This window comes from Melanostigma gelatinosum, assembly GCF_949748355.1.
Source record: "Melanostigma gelatinosum genome assembly, chromosome: 6".
In the NCBI taxonomy this organism is placed as follows: domain Eukaryota; kingdom Metazoa; phylum Chordata; class Actinopteri; order Perciformes; family Zoarcidae; genus Melanostigma; species Melanostigma gelatinosum.
This window is the reverse complement of record NC_136639.1, coordinates 2,391,000-2,408,253: the sequence shown is the minus strand read 5'-3', so window position 1 is coordinate 2,408,253 and position 17,254 is coordinate 2,391,000. Positions and strand designations below refer to the sequence as shown.

The 17,254-nt window shown below is 42.4% G+C and overlaps 3 protein-coding genes across 5 annotated transcripts in view; 2 read left to right on the top strand and 1 right to left on the bottom strand.

Annotated features, from left to right (window-relative positions):
• LOC306778696 (ral guanine nucleotide dissociation stimulator-like) overlaps positions 1 to 7,712 on the top strand; it is a gene marked incomplete at its 5' end in the record, with an annotated part of 51,405 nt that extends 43,693 nt beyond the window's left edge. For all 3 annotated transcript variants that reach the window (XM_079270337.1, XM_079270336.1, XM_079270335.1), the window contains one exon: positions 3,268 to 7,712. In XM_079270337.1, the coding sequence (XP_079126463.1) occupies positions 3,268 to 3,443 (176 nt within the window). In that variant the 3' untranslated portion in view covers positions 3,444 to 7,712. The remainder of the gene's footprint in view (positions 1 to 3,267) is intronic.
• Positions 7,713 to 8,263: 551 nt separating this feature from the next.
• Positions 8,264 to 13,563, top strand: LOC306779160 (SWI/SNF-related matrix-associated actin-dependent regulator of chromatin subfamily B member 1). Its single transcript, XM_079270957.1, has 9 exons — positions 8,264 to 8,354; positions 9,452 to 9,563; positions 9,877 to 10,006; positions 10,139 to 10,276; positions 10,673 to 10,800; positions 11,069 to 11,235; positions 11,325 to 11,515; positions 12,523 to 12,654; positions 13,191 to 13,563. The coding sequence occupies exons 1-9, from the start codon at positions 8,271 to 8,273 to the stop codon at positions 13,228 to 13,230; spliced, it is 1,122 nt and encodes a 373-aa protein (XP_079127083.1). The 5' UTR covers positions 8,264 to 8,270; the 3' UTR covers positions 13,231 to 13,563.
• A 514-nt stretch (positions 13,564 to 14,077) lies between these two features.
• On the bottom strand, positions 14,078 to 16,624 carry LOC306778382 (derlin-3-like; the record flags this gene model as incomplete). The annotated part of the gene is made up of 7 exons (XM_079269870.1): positions 14,078 to 14,320; positions 14,638 to 14,728; positions 15,267 to 15,462; positions 15,598 to 15,691; positions 15,791 to 15,864; positions 15,927 to 15,992; positions 16,502 to 16,624. 7 exons carry the CDS (start codon positions 16,622 to 16,624, stop codon positions 14,236 to 14,238), a joined length of 729 nt encoding a protein of 242 aa, XP_079125996.1. The 3' UTR covers positions 14,078 to 14,235.
• Positions 16,625 to 17,254: the final 630 nt, after the last annotated feature.

Below are 17,254 nucleotides of genomic sequence, written 5' to 3'. Positions count from 1 at the left end.
CACGTACTTCAGATACTCAAAGCCTCGTTTGAAGAAGGAAAGAAAGAGAGGGAAAGAAAGAGAGGGAAAGAAAGAGAGAGGGAAAGAAAGAGAGAGGGAAAGAAAGAGAGGGAAAGAAAGAGAGAGGGAAAGAAAGAGAGCGGGAAAGAAAGAGAGCGGGAAAGAAAGAGAGGGAAAGAAAGAGAGGGAAAGAAAGAGAGAGGGAAAGAAAGAGAGGCAAAGAAAGAGAGAGGGAAAGAAAGAGAGAGGGAAAGAAAGAGAGAGGGAAAGAAAGAGAGCGGGAAAGAAAGAGAGAGGGAAAGAAAGAGAGGGAAAGAAAGAGAGAGGGAAAGAAAGAGAGGGAAAGAAAGAGAGAGGGAAAGAAAGAGAGAGGGAAAGAAAGAGAGAGGGAAAGAAAGAGAGCGGGAAAGAAAGAGAGCGGGAAAGAAAGAGAGAGGGAAAGAAAGAGAGAGGGAAAGAAAGAGAGAGGGAAAGAAAGAGAGGGGGAAAGAAAGAGAGAGGGAAAGAAAGAGAGCGGGAAAGAAAGAGAGAGGGAAAGAAAGAGAGGGAAAGAAAGAGAGAGGGAAAGAAAGAGAGGGAAAGAAAGAGAGAGGGAAAGAAAGAGAGAGGGAAAGAAAGAGAGAGGGAAAGAAAGAGAGCGGGAAAGAAAGAGAGGGAAAGAAAGAGAGAGGGAGAGAAAGAGAGAGGGAAAGAAAGAGAGAGGGAAAGAAAGAGAGAGGGAAAGAAAGAGAGAGGGAAAGAAAGAGAGAGGGAAAGAAAGAGAGGGAAAGAAAGAGAGAGGGAAAGAAAGAGAGCGGGAAAGAAAGAGAGCGGGAAAGAAAGAGAGGGAAAGAAAGAGAGGGAAAGAAAGAGAGAGGGAAAGAAAGAGAGGCAAAGAAAGAGAGAGGGAAAGAAAGAGAGAGGGAAAGAAAGAGAGAGGGAAAGAAAGAGAGCGGGAAAGAAAGAGAGAGGGAAAGAAAGAGAGGGAAAGAAAGAGAGAGGGAAAGAAAGAGAGGGAAAGAAAGAGAGAGGGAAAGAAAGAGAGAGGGAAAGAAAGAGAGAGGGAAAGAAAGAGAGCGGGAAAGAAAGAGAGCGGGAAAGAAAGAGAGAGGGAAAGAAAGAGAGAGGGAAAGAAAGAGAGAGGGAAAGAAAGAGAGGGGGAAAGAAAGAGAGAGGGAAAGAAAGAGAGCGGGAAAGAAAGAGAGAGGGAAAGAAAGAGAGGGAAAGAAAGAGAGAGGGAAAGAAAGAGAGAGGGAAAGAAAGAGAGCGGGAAAGAAAGAGAGGGAAAGAAAGAGAGAGGGAGAGAAAGAGAGAGGGAAAGAAAGAGAGAGGGAAAGAAAGAGAGAGGGAAAGAAAGAGAGCGGGAAAGAAAGAGAGAGGGAAAGAAAGAGAGGGAAAGAAAGAGAGAGGGAAAGAAAGAGAGAGGGAAAGAAAGAGAGAGGGAAAGAAAGAGAGAGGGAAAGAAAGAGAGGGAAAGAAAGAGAGAGGGAAAGAAAGAGAGGGAAAGAAAGAGAGAGGGAAAGAAAGAGAGAGGGAAAGAAAGAGAGAGGGAAAGAAAGAGAGCGGGAAAGAAAGAGAGGGAAAGAAAGAGAGGGAAAGAAAGAGAGAGGGAAAGAAAGAGAGAGGGAAAGAAAGAGAGAGGGAAAGAAAGAGAGAGGGAAAGAAAGAGAGCGGGAAAGAAAGAGAGAGGGAAAGAAAGAGAGGGAAAGAAAGAGAGAGGGAAAGAAAGAGAGGGAAAGAAAGAGAGGGAAAGAAAGAGAGAGGGAAAGAAAGAGAGAGGGAAAGAAAGAGAGAGGGAAAGAAAGAGAGAGGGAAAGAAAGAGAGAGGGAAAGAAAGAGAGCGGGAAAGAAAGAGAGCGGGAAAGAAAGAGAGAGGGAAAGAAAGAGAGAGGGAAAGAAAGAGAGAGGGAAAGAAAGAGAGAGGGAAAGAAAGAGAGAGGGAAAGAAAGAGAGCGGGAAAGAAAGAGAGAGGGAAAGAAAGAGAGGGAAAGAAAGAGAGAGGGAAAGAAAGAGAGGGAAAGAAAGAGAGAGGGAAAGAAAGAGAGAGGGAAAGAAAGAGAGAGGGAAAGAAAGAGAGCGGGAAAGAAAGAGAGGGAAAGAAAGAGAGAGGGAGAGAAAGAGAGAGGGAAAGAAAGAGAGAGGGAAAGAAAGAGAGAGGGAAAGAAAGAGAGCGGGAAAGAAAGAGAGGGAAAGAAAGAGAGAGGGAAAGAAAGAGAGAGGGAAAGAAAGAGAGAGGGAAAGAAAGAGAGAGGGAAAGAAAGAGAGAGGGAAAGAAAGAGAGGGAAAGAAAGAGAGAGGGAAAGAAAGAGAGGGAAAGAAAGAGAGCGGGAAAGAAAGAGAGAGGGAAAGAAAGAGAGGGAAAGAAAGAGAGAGGGAAAGAAAGAGAGAGGGAAAGAAAGAGAGAGGGAAAGAAAGAGAGCGGGAAAGAAAGAGAGAGGGAAAGAAAGAGAGGGAAAGAAAGAGAGCGGGAAAGAAAGAGAGAGGGAAAGAAAGAGAGAGGGAAAGAAAGAGAGAGGGAAAGAAAGAGAGAGGGAAAGAAAGAGAGAGGGAAAGAAAGAGAGGGAAAGAAAGAGAGAGGGAAAGAAAGAGAGGGAAAGAAAGAGAGCGGGAAAGAAAGAGAGAGGGAAAGAAAGAGAGAGGGAAAGAAAGAGAGAGGGAAAGAAAGAGAGAGAGTAGCCACTTTAACTTGGCACACATTCGGCTGAATTTATGATGAATTAGCTGTCGTCTGGTTCAAGTTTCTCTTAAATCTTAAAATTGGCGGCACACGTTGCGTCTTGAGTTCCGTCTGAATTTGTCATTAAATTAAGGATCAGCTCAGATTAAATCCGCCGATGTTCGCTCTGAATAGTTTGATCGGTGTTCTCTATGAATGCCGGAGCAGAAGAGACGTCAGAACGGCGTCGACGGTCTGTTAGACGGAGAAGAAAGTCAATTTGCGAGCTGTGTTCCAAGGAAATCCCTCGTAGGAGGAAAACAACCCAAAAACGTTCAACACCACGAACCTCTTTTGCCGGTTAGCCACATCAAAGGAGCATGACGCTGTGGTTTAAGTTGTGTCTCTGGAAGAGAGACGGTTAACTTTCCCATCTCTTCATTTGTAATACTTTGTAGATTAATAGAAGAATGTTTTGACACTGTGAGCTCTCCGTACATATCGCCACATTGACGCTTTATTAACAATAACTCATCCAGTATTTTCTCAGGGAAGATTTAGATTAATATACATTTCTCTCCGTCACATATTTTTGACCGCCATGTTGTTTCTTCTTCTTGTTTTGTCTGCAGAGCTTCGGATCCCGGACAACGCCAACGTTTTCTACGCCATGAACTCCACTGCCAACTACGACTTCGTGCTGAAGAGGCGCGGCTCGGCGCGGCCGATGCGCGCCAAGAACGTGGCCAGTTCCACGCTGCCGCGCATGAAACAGAAGGGACTGAAGATCGCCAAAGGGATTTTCTGAGGACAGAAATCGAGCCACTTCCTGCCTCCTCCTTCCTTCTCCTTCCTTCCTCCCCCCTTTAACCCTCTCTGGTCTCCTCAGAGGAAAACATTTGTGTTCGATGTGCGTCCGGACTGCAAACTCACCTGAGAGTTTTGGTTTCTGGAGACGCGGTGAACTGACTGACCTTTCTGCGGAGCGGCAGGAAGCAAGAGGACTTAGGACTAAGCACTTAGGGAGCAGCTGTCTCCTCATCAGGACCCTTTAGAGGACTTTATAAAGGACGCGTCTGTTTGTGTCGTGCGCTGAACTCACCGCCAGCCTCCGCTTGTGGAGAAGCAGATTTTTTTTTTATTTCCTGGTTCCGTTACTTTTTGTTTACAAACGTTTACGTCTCTAAAAGTCAGCTCTTAAAGATTTGTTTTTTCTTCTTCAAGCCTCTTTGCACCTTCGATAAAACTTTTTTTTTTTTTTAATAAAGAAGTCCCTCCTCGATCCCTGAACGTCAGACGTCATGTACATACACGAACAAAGACGAGAGCCTGCAGCACACTGTGCAAACAGCTGGGTGTGTTTTTTCCGAATGTGTTTCTATTTTTTCAGGGAACTATTTCTTGTGAGTGTACCGCCGCCTTTAGCCGCAGCACTGAACCCTCCGTGGACGCTGGGACTCCTTCAGAGGTTTTAACGTTTTAACGCTGACGTCGAGGGAGCCGAAAACTATTTGAACTTGTGAGCGCTGCCATGTTACGAAAGAGAAGAAGAAAGGGGGCGTGGTCTGGAATGGAGACTGAAGATCCAGTGGGCACAGCCATGAATCACATGCCGCTGTTTTCTTTTTTTAATGTAAGTGAATGGTAACCCGTGTCCGTGGACCGGGACTCAAAGCGTCCTCGAGGGAAGAACAAGTGAAAACAGTGTGTATATATATATATATCCATTAACACCGACTGTGCAGTATTTTCTGTTTAAAACGGACCGTGAGATTTTGTTAATAGACTCGTCACGATATCAACGCGTTTTTGTTCATTTTGCTTTCTACATTTTTATTTTCCTTTGCTCTGATATGGTGCTGCTAGTTATCGCTTCACTGCTTCTTCTTCTTCTTCTTGACCGCCATGTTGGTAGAGACGACAGGAAACATCTCTTCTCTCCTGATGAATGTTTGCTGTTTTCAGAAAAGAATGTTAATGTCAAAAAAATCAACGGTATGGAAGACAATTTCAAATGTCCAATCGACCAATTGTTTTAGCTCTACTTATGAGTATGAATTATTATTCCATTTTTTATTATATCATATATAATGATTTTATCCTAGAATAATATGTTGTGTTACAGAAATACTGCAGTAAAGAAACTCAGATAAAAAACAACATTTATACATGAACAAAATCACAACATTTTCTATAACAGCAAACTGATGAAGTTGGTATTTAGTAGTTCTTCCAACATGGCGGCTCGTCCTTCATCTCCATCAGTAACCACTTTACAAACGTGACACGACGAAGACGACGAGTCACCGATTTATCCTGCGGGACGTTTCCTCCATGTGTCGGCTGTGGTTTAGCTGAGTCGTTCCTCTCTCTGTCTGTCTGTCTGTCTGTCTGTCTGTCTGTCTCTCGCTCTCTGATCTGTAAAGGTTGTCAAAATACAGAAAAGCTCTTTAAATCGGGCCGTAAAACGAGTCCAGCCGAACGACGGTGAAGCTGCCAAAACGACACGAGGAAACAAACTCTTCTCTCTTCTTTCCTTCTGTGCTGCCCATCGATCGGTTTCTTTAGAGGAAAAATCCAACCTGAAACACCGTCACGCTGTTTTATAAAAGCAGTTTTTGGTGACGTGCTTTACATTTTCAGGGGCCGTATTTCTTTTATTCCCATGAACACAAAGTGGGGATATTTCTAACAGCTACAGTCTTTTTTTAAAGGGCTTGTTTTTAAGGATTCTGCTCAGTTCTTCTCTGTTTGCACACAACACTCACTGCTGCTAAATCACCTTGTAGGCCGACAACGGTGGAAGATTTACCTTCAACATTCTTAGTTATTTCTGAAACAAAGGGACCAAACGCAGAACGGAAGCAGCTTCTCATTTCTAGATCTTCTGGCTGTTAACGGATTCAATCAGCCGTAGATTTCTTTACTTTCTAATGTTTCTGACTCTTAAATGTGCACTTAATGCTTCATACATGACGTCATGTTTGAAAGGTCAACTTCTTCAGCTGATGATGGAAATAACAAAAGTATTATAGTATGATGAGGACAAATGTAATGAAATGCAGATCCTGGTTTCACATCTTTTCACTTTATAGACATTAAAACATTGAAGGCTAACGTTAGCCTAACCTCTGGTAGCATCCAGGAGCTAAACACACGACAGTTCTTCGTGATTTACTTATTAGTCGTGAACATAATGTGTCTTTAACGACACAACGATGTGCTCTTTGGCTCTGAAACTAACTCTGAAGATCACAAGACGGTTAGAGCACATAAACATGTTTGCTGCATAGCATTCTGGGAAATGTAGGAAAGTGCGTTCACCCAAAAAACTCTTCATGACTGAAGAGCTTAAGGTTGGATCTTTCCTGAGTTGTTCACATCAACGACAAACATTGTCCTGGATTGCACTGCGACCTGTGTTGCCTTCTTCTTCTTTCTTTGTGTTATTTTTCAGCTGCATGAAGTTCATCAGTTCATCATAACGATCAAATTAATGCCCCCCCCCCCCCCCCCTTTAACCCCCCCACCCTGCGAGAGCAGTATGGTGACGAGCGGCAGGAGGCCCGTCGTGGATGTCTGTTCGTGTCCTTCGCTGTTGAACACTGTGACATTTCTGCCTGTTGATCGGCGCGTCGTGTCGAGCACTGTGACCTAAAAAAGATGAAATAGACAATTAAAAAACGTCCGTTCCCCGTTAACGGGGTCGTAGTGAACATCCTCCGACAGGCTCGAGCCTCCATGTGCCAAAAAATAACAAGGAAAAGAGAAACTGTTGCTTTTAACAGACGAGTCCTCTTTGCCTTTCACAGTGAGAGGAAAAAAACAAAAAAAAAACAAGTTTGTATGTTGACTGTTGTCGCATTTTTCTGGAAAAATGAATGAATTTATCCTCATTTATTTTAATATTTGAATGTCTTTCAGGATCAAACAGCTGCCAAAATAGCAAATATTAAAAAACTGGAACATCTAATCCAGCAACTCTTTACCATTAACCTGTTTTATATTCCAACCAAACTCTCCATCTGGAAACTAATGTAGGAGCCAATTAACAGAGTCTCACTTTATTAACAAGGTTTTGGCCCCAAAATGTTGTTAATAAATGAGAATAAATGTCAAGAAGAAGACTTTCTGCTGTGTCAGAACTTTGTTCTCTGCATATATTTCCTCCCACTGGTGTTCCGTATTTTACACCAGACTTTGAGATATATTTGCTTTCTTTTCGGCCAAGTTTCAGGGATAAAACCACTATAATTCTGGTGGAAACCCAACAGAGCGTTGAGTGTAACAAACATTCATCGGTGCCGCGTAAAGTGTCTTTTTCAGGGGGACGTTAGAGTTTTGCAACAGGACCTTGAATGCACCACGGTGTGTTTGCTACTTGATCACACATTGATGATAAACTATGGAAGAGAAGAAGAACAACTCTCATGAAAAAGAGTCTCTCAATCCTCTCTCTGGTTCCTACTGAAGATGGAAATCTTTAAAATGTTTGTTTTAAGGGTTCAGTAATGTCCGAAAACATACCTTGAACGCAGCTCCTTCTCTGTTTGGTTGGAACAGAAACATGTTTGCAGGCCTTGAACTAACGCCGTCTGTTCCCGTTGAAACCATGACGTGTTTGTGCAGCGGCTCCGTCTGTGTTCTCATCAGAACGTGAACATTGTGCACACCAGTGGAACTTTAACCGATGTTGGAGCTGGTTTGTGTGTCGTCGTAGCCCGTGTTGACAATGACGTAAACCTTATTTTTATTTATGTGATTTGACCTGATTCTGTGCGAGTTTGAACAAAAAATGCTGCGTTTACAAGAAGAGAGGAAAAAAACAAACTGGATAAACGTGGTGGCGCGTGTGTGTTTTCTAATTGTAATTTCCTGTTCTTCTTTCGTTCCCCTGGACTGTGCTCGGGTGCCATTTTTCCATTTTAACAACAAAAAAATTACTTTTTCGAACTGGAGTCTCTTCTTTGTTTTTCTTTTCCTACTTTAGAACACAAACACGTGTAGAAAACAAACCTGTCCTCGATTATTACGTTTATTTATTGATTTGTATATAAAGATTTTGTTTTGCATTGTACATTCTCTCCTTTCTTGGTTATAGATTAATATATTCATGTATATACGAATAAACATTAAGTTTATAAAAGTATATAGACTCACTTTTCTTTGTTATTGCGTCCTTTTTGTTAAGATTAAGGAACAGAGATTCACAACAACTTTAAGTGTTGTACAGAAGCTTCATACTGAAGTCTTTATTTACCGAGAACGAAAATAGTAAAAGGATGTCTTGTAATTCATGTAATGTCATACCAAACTCTTAAATTGATTGTTAAAGATCATAATAGCAAGAGGTTCACGAAGGAAAATAACTTTATTCCTCTTTATTTGATGCTTAAGATGTTCAATGTACACACAGGGAAGTAAATGTACAATTCTTGATACGTGTAATAATACCTTAACGTTTAAAATCGTCGAAAAGTAATACATTAGTAAATAAAAGTAGTAAAATATCCATTTGCTTCTCGTTTCAACACAACGGTTTTTGCTGATTTTGTAAACGTCATCTCTCAGCGACAGAATTTTCTTATCATTCGCGCCTGCGCAGTAGCACATAGCTTTGTTGTTTCATGTCAGTATGGCGCTTAGCAAAACGTTTGGACAAAAACCGGTTAAATTCCAGCTCGAGGAGGATGGAGACTTTTACATGATCGGATCGGAGGTTAGTAAAAAGAAAACTTGCTTCAGTAAGTTCCGTGTTTTAGTTGATAAGTGTCGTTTAAACCCTGGCAGCCGGTCCGCTAGCGACAAGCTAGCCAGCTAACGATTCTAACGATGCTAAGGACAGCGCTCACCAAGGCTCATTCATTTATTTGGGGGTTTTATTGTTAATTTAATTTATTTTGCCGATTTAATGGAATATAATTTGATCAGAAAACATTCGTCCTTCTTCAGAGGTTCACCTTGTTTTCTTCGGCTCAGCTAGCTAACGGTAAACAACTATGCTAAGCTAGCTACCTAACTGTAAACAACTATGCAAACCTAGCTAGCTAGGGTCGTTTAGCCAGGCCAAAGCTGTTTTAGTCGGAGTAATGTATGTTAAATAATATACTACCAGTGAGGTGTACGACTTAAAGCCTACTTGTTAAAATATATATATATTTTTTTATTTATTATTTATTTATAATTATCTTCTATTATTTCGTTACGTGATGTTAGGTTAACTTGCATAATAAACATTGTATGGAGTGGTCTCACCGAAGTCACGATCTCAGCCGTGCATGCCAGTGGCTTTGTGTGTACTCCAACATGGCCGACAGCTAAACTGTGACGTCACACGAGACCACTTCATAATATATGTATATTAATAATCACTGTCACTGAGCTACACTTATTATTATTGCACAGTTCAATAAATAGTGAATCTTTCATCTCATGAAATTAATAACTTATATAGAACTTGAATGTGAGAATGTATTGTGATATAGATGTATGTTGTATTATATCGTCCAGCAAGACATGTTGACATGCTCTATAGAGCCTCAACTCACAGTTATTATAGTTAGTGATTCATCTCTAAACATTTTTCTAGATTAATAAATTATTTCTCTGGTTTATGAAATAAACCCGGCAGTTTCCAGTAACCCAAATTATTTGTCCGACCAACAATCCAAAGTTATTCAGTTTATATTCTGCAAAGAAGAAAATATCACATTTGCAAAATTGGAACCAGCAAGAAAAAAAGAAAGATTATCTTTGTTTCGCCAAAGTTATTCTCCTTCAGGATTCTTCAGTTTCTATCCGTTTGTTTGTGTTCAGGTGGGAAACTACCTCCGCATGTTCAGAGGCTCCCTGTACAAAAGATACCCGTCGTTATGGAGGAAGCTGGCTTCAGTAGAACAACGGAAGAAAATAGTGGAGTCGTCACACGGTCAGTAGAGTGACGGCATCACACATCTACACAGGATTTTATTCTTGTGAAATGTATCTTCCACAAATAGGTCTGTTATGTCCGTCTGTTTCTCTACATACAAAAATACTCATTTCTTTTTAAAAAGATGTAAAAAGTAAAGAGCTTCTAAAGATGAGTGTCGTAAAACCACAAGCGGATTACGTCACTGATAGTTAAATGCATTTATTACACATCGATGATAATTTATATGGGCGGCCAGCTCAGCCGCCACCTTCCCTCGGTGTCGGTGACTTTCCTCTGCGTCGGTTTGACTCTGGCTGTCGTCCTTCAGATCACGGCTACACTCAGCTGGCCACCAGCGTGACGCTGCTGAAGGCTTCGGAGGTTGAGGAGATCCTCGAGGGAAACGATGAGAAGTACAAAGCCATCTCCATCAGCACGGAGCCGCCCGCCTACCTCAGGTACCTCCACCTCAGTGCAGACAGACAGGGTGGTGTTTGTGGAGTGTTTGTGCAGACAGACTATATATCTATATATATATATATATATATTTTTTTTTTTTCACCCACCCATCGTTCTTGTTGTGTCTCCAGGGAGCAGAAGGGCAAGAGGAACAGTCAGTGGGTTCCCACGCTGCCCAACAGTTCTCACCACCTGGACGCGGTTCCCTGCTCCACCACCATCAACCGCAGCCGACTGGGTCGAGACAAGAAGAGGACTTTCCCGCTGTGGTGAGCGACAGGAAGCTGCACCGATCGCCATCCTTCATTCACTAGTTCCCTTTATTACCAACGATCAAACATCTGGCTTTATTGTTCTTTGGAGGTGTTTTCACACACACTGGTCCTGCTGTTACCGTCCACATGTACAGATGTTTCTGGTGGAGTGAAGAGTTCATTTCAAACCATCTCGTTTCTACACGACAATATTAAAAATACAAACGATTGCAAAACTTCTAGCTTTAGGGCTCCTTCACACCAGTTTAGTTCATTTCTGCTTCTTAACAGATCGCAGTTTGGTTTCAGTAGTTTAGCTGTTAAAACCATCAACGATCTGCTTTCAGACTACGAAGAACCCTGTCCAGAGTTTGTGTACATTTTACCCCGTGTGTGTTTTGTCTGACCCAGCTTTGACGACCACGACCCAGCGGTGATCCACGAGAACGCCACTCAGTCCGAAGTCCTGGTTCCGATCCGTCTGGACATGGAGATCGAGGGACAGAAGCTCAGAGACGCTTTCACCTGGAATATGAACGGTAACGTCCCGTCATCACTACAACGTGACCATATTTGGGCCAATAATTTACATTTGCGAAAGCACAAAAAACTGAATTCAAACGTGGCTTAAAAGCATTAAGTCGATTCTTTTCTTAATTGTCTTTTTTTTTTTCTCACAAAATAATCAAAAAGAAGCGATGAGAGGACTAGCATCGATAACATCCTAACGACTCCCATCCCTAATCATCACTTTCTCTCTTTCACGACCAGAAACAGAAACGTTTGTTCTTTTCTTTGAATGTCCAGAGAAGCTGATGACGCCCGAGATGTTCGCCGAGATCCTTTGCGACGACCTGGACCTCAACCCGCTGGCCTTCGTCCCCGCCATCGCCTCCGCCATCCGACAGCAGATCGAGTCGTACCCGACGGACAGCATCCTGGAGGAGCAGACGGACCAGAGGGTCATCATCAAGGTGGCGCTCCACGCTGACAGCAGGTCTTTTTATTATCTTTAATGTTTGCGTACTTGTAGTGACGTTGACCGATTGCCTCCGTGCTCCAGTTGAACATCCACGTGGGCAACATCTCCCTGGTGGACCAGTTTGAGTGGGACATGTCCGAGAGGGAGAACTCTCCGGAGAAGTTCGCCCTGAAGCTCTGCTCCGAGCTCGGCCTCGGCGGAGAGTTCGTCACCACCATCGCCTACAGCATCCGAGGTCAGCTGAGCTGGCACCAGAGGACCTACGCCTTCAGGTAAGAGCGGGGGGCGTAAACCCGGCTGCCTTTGTTTGTTTAAATGGTTTCCATTCTGAGATCCAGTCTTATTATCTCAATATCTTTTAAAAGCAACACACAAGTAGCAGTTTGTGCTGAAGATGTGACTGTTAACAAAATCTGTAAATATCAAAGTTTAGCTCAGATTTTGGCCAAAATTCCAGAAAATCTGCACTTTATTTTCCTCTTTTTGAATATCAGTACTTGGTTCTCCAGTCGGGTGCCATTTAAAAAGTTGTAGAGGAAGACGAGGCCATACAAGATGAATAAAAGCAATTATTGAAGAAACAGGACGCCGTTACTTGATCTTTCTGAACAATTAAAATAGGTCTTTCTTACCCGGCCTGTTGTTATACAAAGCATCCAGACTCCAGAGGTTAACGCGGTGGACTTGCGGTCTCGTCTGGTGTTTGATGTTCTGTTCTTCGGGTGAAATGTAGCCGGCGGTCCGTCTGAGTTTCTCAGGATGTGAAACGGTGACGTTTTAAAAGCCACACAAAATGTTTTGGGGCTTTTTTATTTCATCAGGACTTGTAATGTGTTTTCATATCAAACAGTATAAAGTTACAAAAACACAGTTTAAAGATCTAAAACTTTATTTAACGTTTCTCTTATTCACATCTTTTTTGGTCCCATCGAGTCGTGATCGTTTCCTGAAATATCTCTGAAATATATATGAGAGATGTTTTTAGTTACACGTCATAATATTTAATAATTGTAGCGGAAACAATGTCTTTGAAGCTTCAAGTTAAATTCATCTTTCAGGCTCCACTTTAGCTTCAGGGGAAGAAGTTCCTCCATGTTTCACTTCAACCGTAAAACATCCGGCCGGTCAAGACTGAACCTCCAGAGAGAAACCTGTCTGTCTCTCTGTCTGTCTCTCTGTCTGTCTCTCTGTCTGTCTCTCTATCTGTCTGTCTGTCTGTCTCTCTGTCTGTCCCCCGTGATGATGCTGATGATGAAGTGTTGTTGTTGTTGTTGTGCAGTGAAAACCCGCTCCCCACGGTGGAGATCGCCATCAGAAACACGGGTGACGCTGACCAGTGGTGTCCTCTGCTGGAGACGCTGACGGACGCCGAGATGGAGAAGAAGATCAGAGATCAGGACAGAAACACCAGGTGAGTGTTGGCCGGTCGTCCTGTCTCTGTTTTAAATGCTTCCTTCCTGTCCAGGTCTGCCCTTCAAAATAAGAGTTTTGATCTCACCGTGGTCGTCATATGGTGGAGCTGTAAAGCCGGCGTGGGGTTTTATTACAGAAACATGTTCGAGTGCTCAACGACTAGTTTCTTTATCGATTCTTTTGATTATTTTATCAGCGAATCAGTTTATCATTTGGTCCGATGTCTTAAAAATGTCTCATTTTTTCGACCAAAAGTCCAAAACATAAATATATTATGTTTAGCGCTGCTATTTCGATAATTCATTATTTCATGCAAAGACAATTTTTTCGGATGTTGAAATGTTTAGACGAAACAAACAATGTGACTAAATTGATTGGTTGATTAAAATGACCGACGGATTAAATGAGCGTTGTTTGCCGCCATAAACTTGTGAAAGCCTCTTTTTAAACATCCCACCATAAGATAATGAAGATAATGAGGTCATAGGTTTTGAATCGTTAGACGTCGTTGATGTGTTTCCTGTCTCTCCTCAGGCGGATGAGGCGGCTGGCGAACACGGCTCCTGCGTGGTAGAAGACGCCGCGCCGACAGGAGCGCTGCTCGTCTACTTGAGGGATGAGCGCCGTCAGCAACACGCGAGAGATGTCCCTCCGCCGCGCGCCGGATCTTCTTTTTCCTCCGCTCGACTGGCTTCTCGCTCGGCCGTTGGAACCGCGTTGTTTCCTTTATTTTTGCTATCGTTCGTGTTAATATTGTGTTCTGTAGAAAGCCCTCGTGTTCCCCTCGGCGTGGAGGAGCCGCTCACTTTGACCACTGACTCTCTTTACTGACCACAGAGGGAGAAGAACGACCACGCAGCCAGTCTCAGATAATATATATATATTGTTATGTTGTATTTGTTGTCTTTTTGTACATTTTAATAATTCTTACAAAATGAAAAAAAAGAAAGCGCTGCAGTTGCCGTCTTGTTTATTGTGCATCATTTAGAAATGTTTTTGAATAATGTTTCTGCTTATTGAGGATGCCGTTTAGAAATCTCTGTTTCTGCTTCTTTTTGTGAACCAATAGTTCATTTAGAGGCCGCTTTGTATCTGAGACGTTCCTCTTCTGACCCACAATGACCTTCACTGTAAACTCTGACATGCATCATCAGTGCTGTGTTGTCATGACGATGTTGTGTTGTGTTATCTGGGCCAACACCACAGAGAGAGACGTGTTGTTGTGCTAAGCAGTTTCCATTTTGTCTGCCAGTGTTTGACCCACAAAGGCAGCGGGTGAAAGTGCAGCGTGTGCAGACGGGCTGATGGGAATTCAGGCCGGTCGGCAGTTCTGCAGTGACACAACAGGAAGGGCAGCGAGTTCTGATGTTAAGAGACGTACAAACACGAGTTTATTCATCTGGTCACCAGAAAAGGTTTTCCACTCAAACGTTGTCATTGAATATTCGTGATTCTTTACTTGCAGTTCGGTCCTCAAACGTCTCGACTGTCCTCTGCAGAGACTCGGGGCTCCACGTCCTCTGACTTCTCTTCCCGTTTCCTCGGATTCATCCAGATGTTTGGGGGGTTCTTGTGTGTTTTAGTGGTGCGGCTCGTCGTCCTGCTGCTCGTCTTCTTGGAGGAGACGGTAGTCTGGGTCCTCGGGCCGGTCGAACAAGACCCGTCTGAGAGGGGAGAACGAGGCCGCATGAGGGGGAAAAATGTCTCTTTGCATTTCCTAAATAAGACAGAAACACTCATCTTCACTCAAACGTTCCGTATCTGGAAATGAAGCTTTGACTTCACTCGTCAGAACCGGAGGTTGACGCCTGACACATACGTGATATTTGGCGCGACGGTGAAAACTAAATTTGACTCGTGTGGACGGACGACTGGGTGGAGTCGCTCAGTGAGCACGCTCAACAACATCTTCTTCTCTGGTATTTGACGTAAAAGAGAATTCCAAAAGATAAAACGGGGCGAGATGAATTCTGGTTCTTACAGAAGTTCTGGTGTCATCAGCAGCTTCCTTCCTCCCGGCTGGTTTGGAAACACGTCTTCCAGGAAGTAGTACAGGTGACCGACACAGATACCTGAAGAAAACACACATCAGTGATCCTCACGCGCGCACGCACACACCAGAGCACCAAATGTGGATTAATCCGCTGCTAAAAATAGTCCCAAACAAATGCACAATGTCCTTCTGTTTGTTTGGTTAAACTTCAGTGACCAGCTGTTTTAGGAGATTACTCAGACAAACAATCTAGAATTTAAAAAACTTTTTTTTAAAGATTGACGTCTTCTTGAGAGCCAGAGACTTTCCTACTTCTGGTCTTATCATTGGATTGTTTTGATACAAAAAGTCTGATAATGCTCTGATGTTGATCCAGTAAACTTATATGTTCACTATGTTTTACATTTTCTGACAATTCAGAAACTTTAAATTTGACTCAGGATCCATTTTGAACTGCCGAGTTTGATAATTCAATTTCGGCCTCTTGCAATTTGAATTTAAACATAATGTATTATTTATTTAGTCTTATGTTGACTGTGCATCCGCCCTGAACTCTACAGAAGAAGAAGAACTCTGGTCACATCAGTTGTTGGCGGTTTGGTGGAACCTTCTGGTACCTAGGAGGTCGACCACGACGGAGTTCCCGAGCAGCAGCGAGAACCCGGCGAGCACCCAGGGGAGGAACGGCGCCCGGAAGTCCAGGAGGCCGAAGAAGTTCATGCGAACCAGCGGATGTCTTCTACTCCACACGTACACCAGCATGACGATGAAGGCCTGGCCCAGGAAGAAGACGTTGGCGAACAGACCGAACAGCTGCGAGGCCTTCAGGTTAAATTCAACTCATCACATTTTAGTTTCAGCTTCTCAAAAAGGTGAAAGAAGCTCATCGAGTCCACCTGAGCCGCAGATAGTCACGTTACAGGAGGAGCCGTGGTTCTGAAAGGATACAGTCATTACGATTCCTCCGAACAGGAACATGAAAACAAAATCCGCCGTCCTCCCCCGGAAACAGCCTTCCTCCAGCATCCGACAGTATCGATAACTTCCGTTCGCTAAGGGCATTTATTACACGGTGGACTTTATGGTCGTGCGTTGCTTTCTATCGATAAACTGAGAAATTCATGCTGTGATGAAAAGATACAGAAAGATGATGTTGAACACGAAGCTGAATCCAAGAGAACCGAAGAAGAGGAAGCTGGTTATCAGACGCCATATCTGAGAGGAAGAGAGGAATGTGAATGTAGTAGCGCACCGCACGGCCATCTTTTAAACGTTACCTGGTATCTTCTGATGATGAGCTCCGGGTTAAAGTAGAGCTGAAAGGGGCTGATGACCTCGAGTTGCTGAAGATAAAAACACACGGCTTGATATTAATTATTACGTTATAATTATTTTAGTTAAAGTCCCTCAATCAGCATTTATAAGCAACATAATACAAACATTTAATAGAAGGACGTTTAAGTGTTTATTTGTAGCTCAGAGAGAGCGAGAGAACAAGTTTTATAATATTTTAAAGCAGTTTAAATTTTTTAAAATATAGTTAAAAAAAAAAAAGTACAAAGACTTAAAACTATATCAAATGATTTTTTGTTAAATTTACCTTCTCAGTAAATGTATAAAAACAGAAGCAACACCTGACAGTTTGCTGTTCGGTGTTTCATCAATTTATTTGACATAAAATAAATAACATTAGAAAACCAACAAGACAACAAGCAGCTCCACTGTGAATTAAAACATAATTCAGAAATGAATGTTTTCTGAATATATCGAAATAAATGTTTCCGAGTTCAGACTCAGTTGTTTTCATTGTTACGGACTTGTTGTTGTTGTTGTTGTTGTTGTTGTTTCTTACCACAGCAGCGGTGGTGAGGACGCAGGCGGTGGTGTACGCGCGGGTCACCACGGGGATCTGAAGATACTCCTGCGTGAGGCTGAGAGGCATCGCTGCTGCTGCTGCTTCACTGTCAGCCATCATTTACTCACCGAATGAACCGGGCAGGCCCCGCCCCCTCGCTGCAGCAGCCAATCAGAGCCACCCACCAATTAACACCATCCAGCCCACAGGCTGTAAACCTTTAACACATGACGTCACTTTTAAAGCAGATAAATTAGAAAACAGATGCAGAAATATAGTTCAGTTTTTTAGACATCCCCATTTTTAACCCCAGCGATATAATATTTATTCATTTATTATTTTAACATTTTAAGTCTTTAAGTTCGTGAAGTAAAGTTTCTATTAAAAAAGAGATTTTCAAAAAGTTGCATAACTACGACAAATTTGATAGTAATAATTACACAACAAAAAGCAGATGAATAAAATCTAGTTTCATAAAATAAGCCTCGTTATAATTATTTAAACGAGAAGTTTGAATAAGAAAGTTCATAAATATATTTTCAGCTGTATTTGTATAAAATACTGATGGTCTGTAAAAGGAATAATTATAATATATACATACATATATTATTTTACTTTTTGTATCCATATTTATCCTCAATCAACGATTAAAGTTCGGTCAAAAATAAATGTATTTCACTTTGCACAACGAGTAAAAACATATTTTAAAAACTCTGATTTTCAGAAGTGACTGAGCTTTGATCCCTCGTT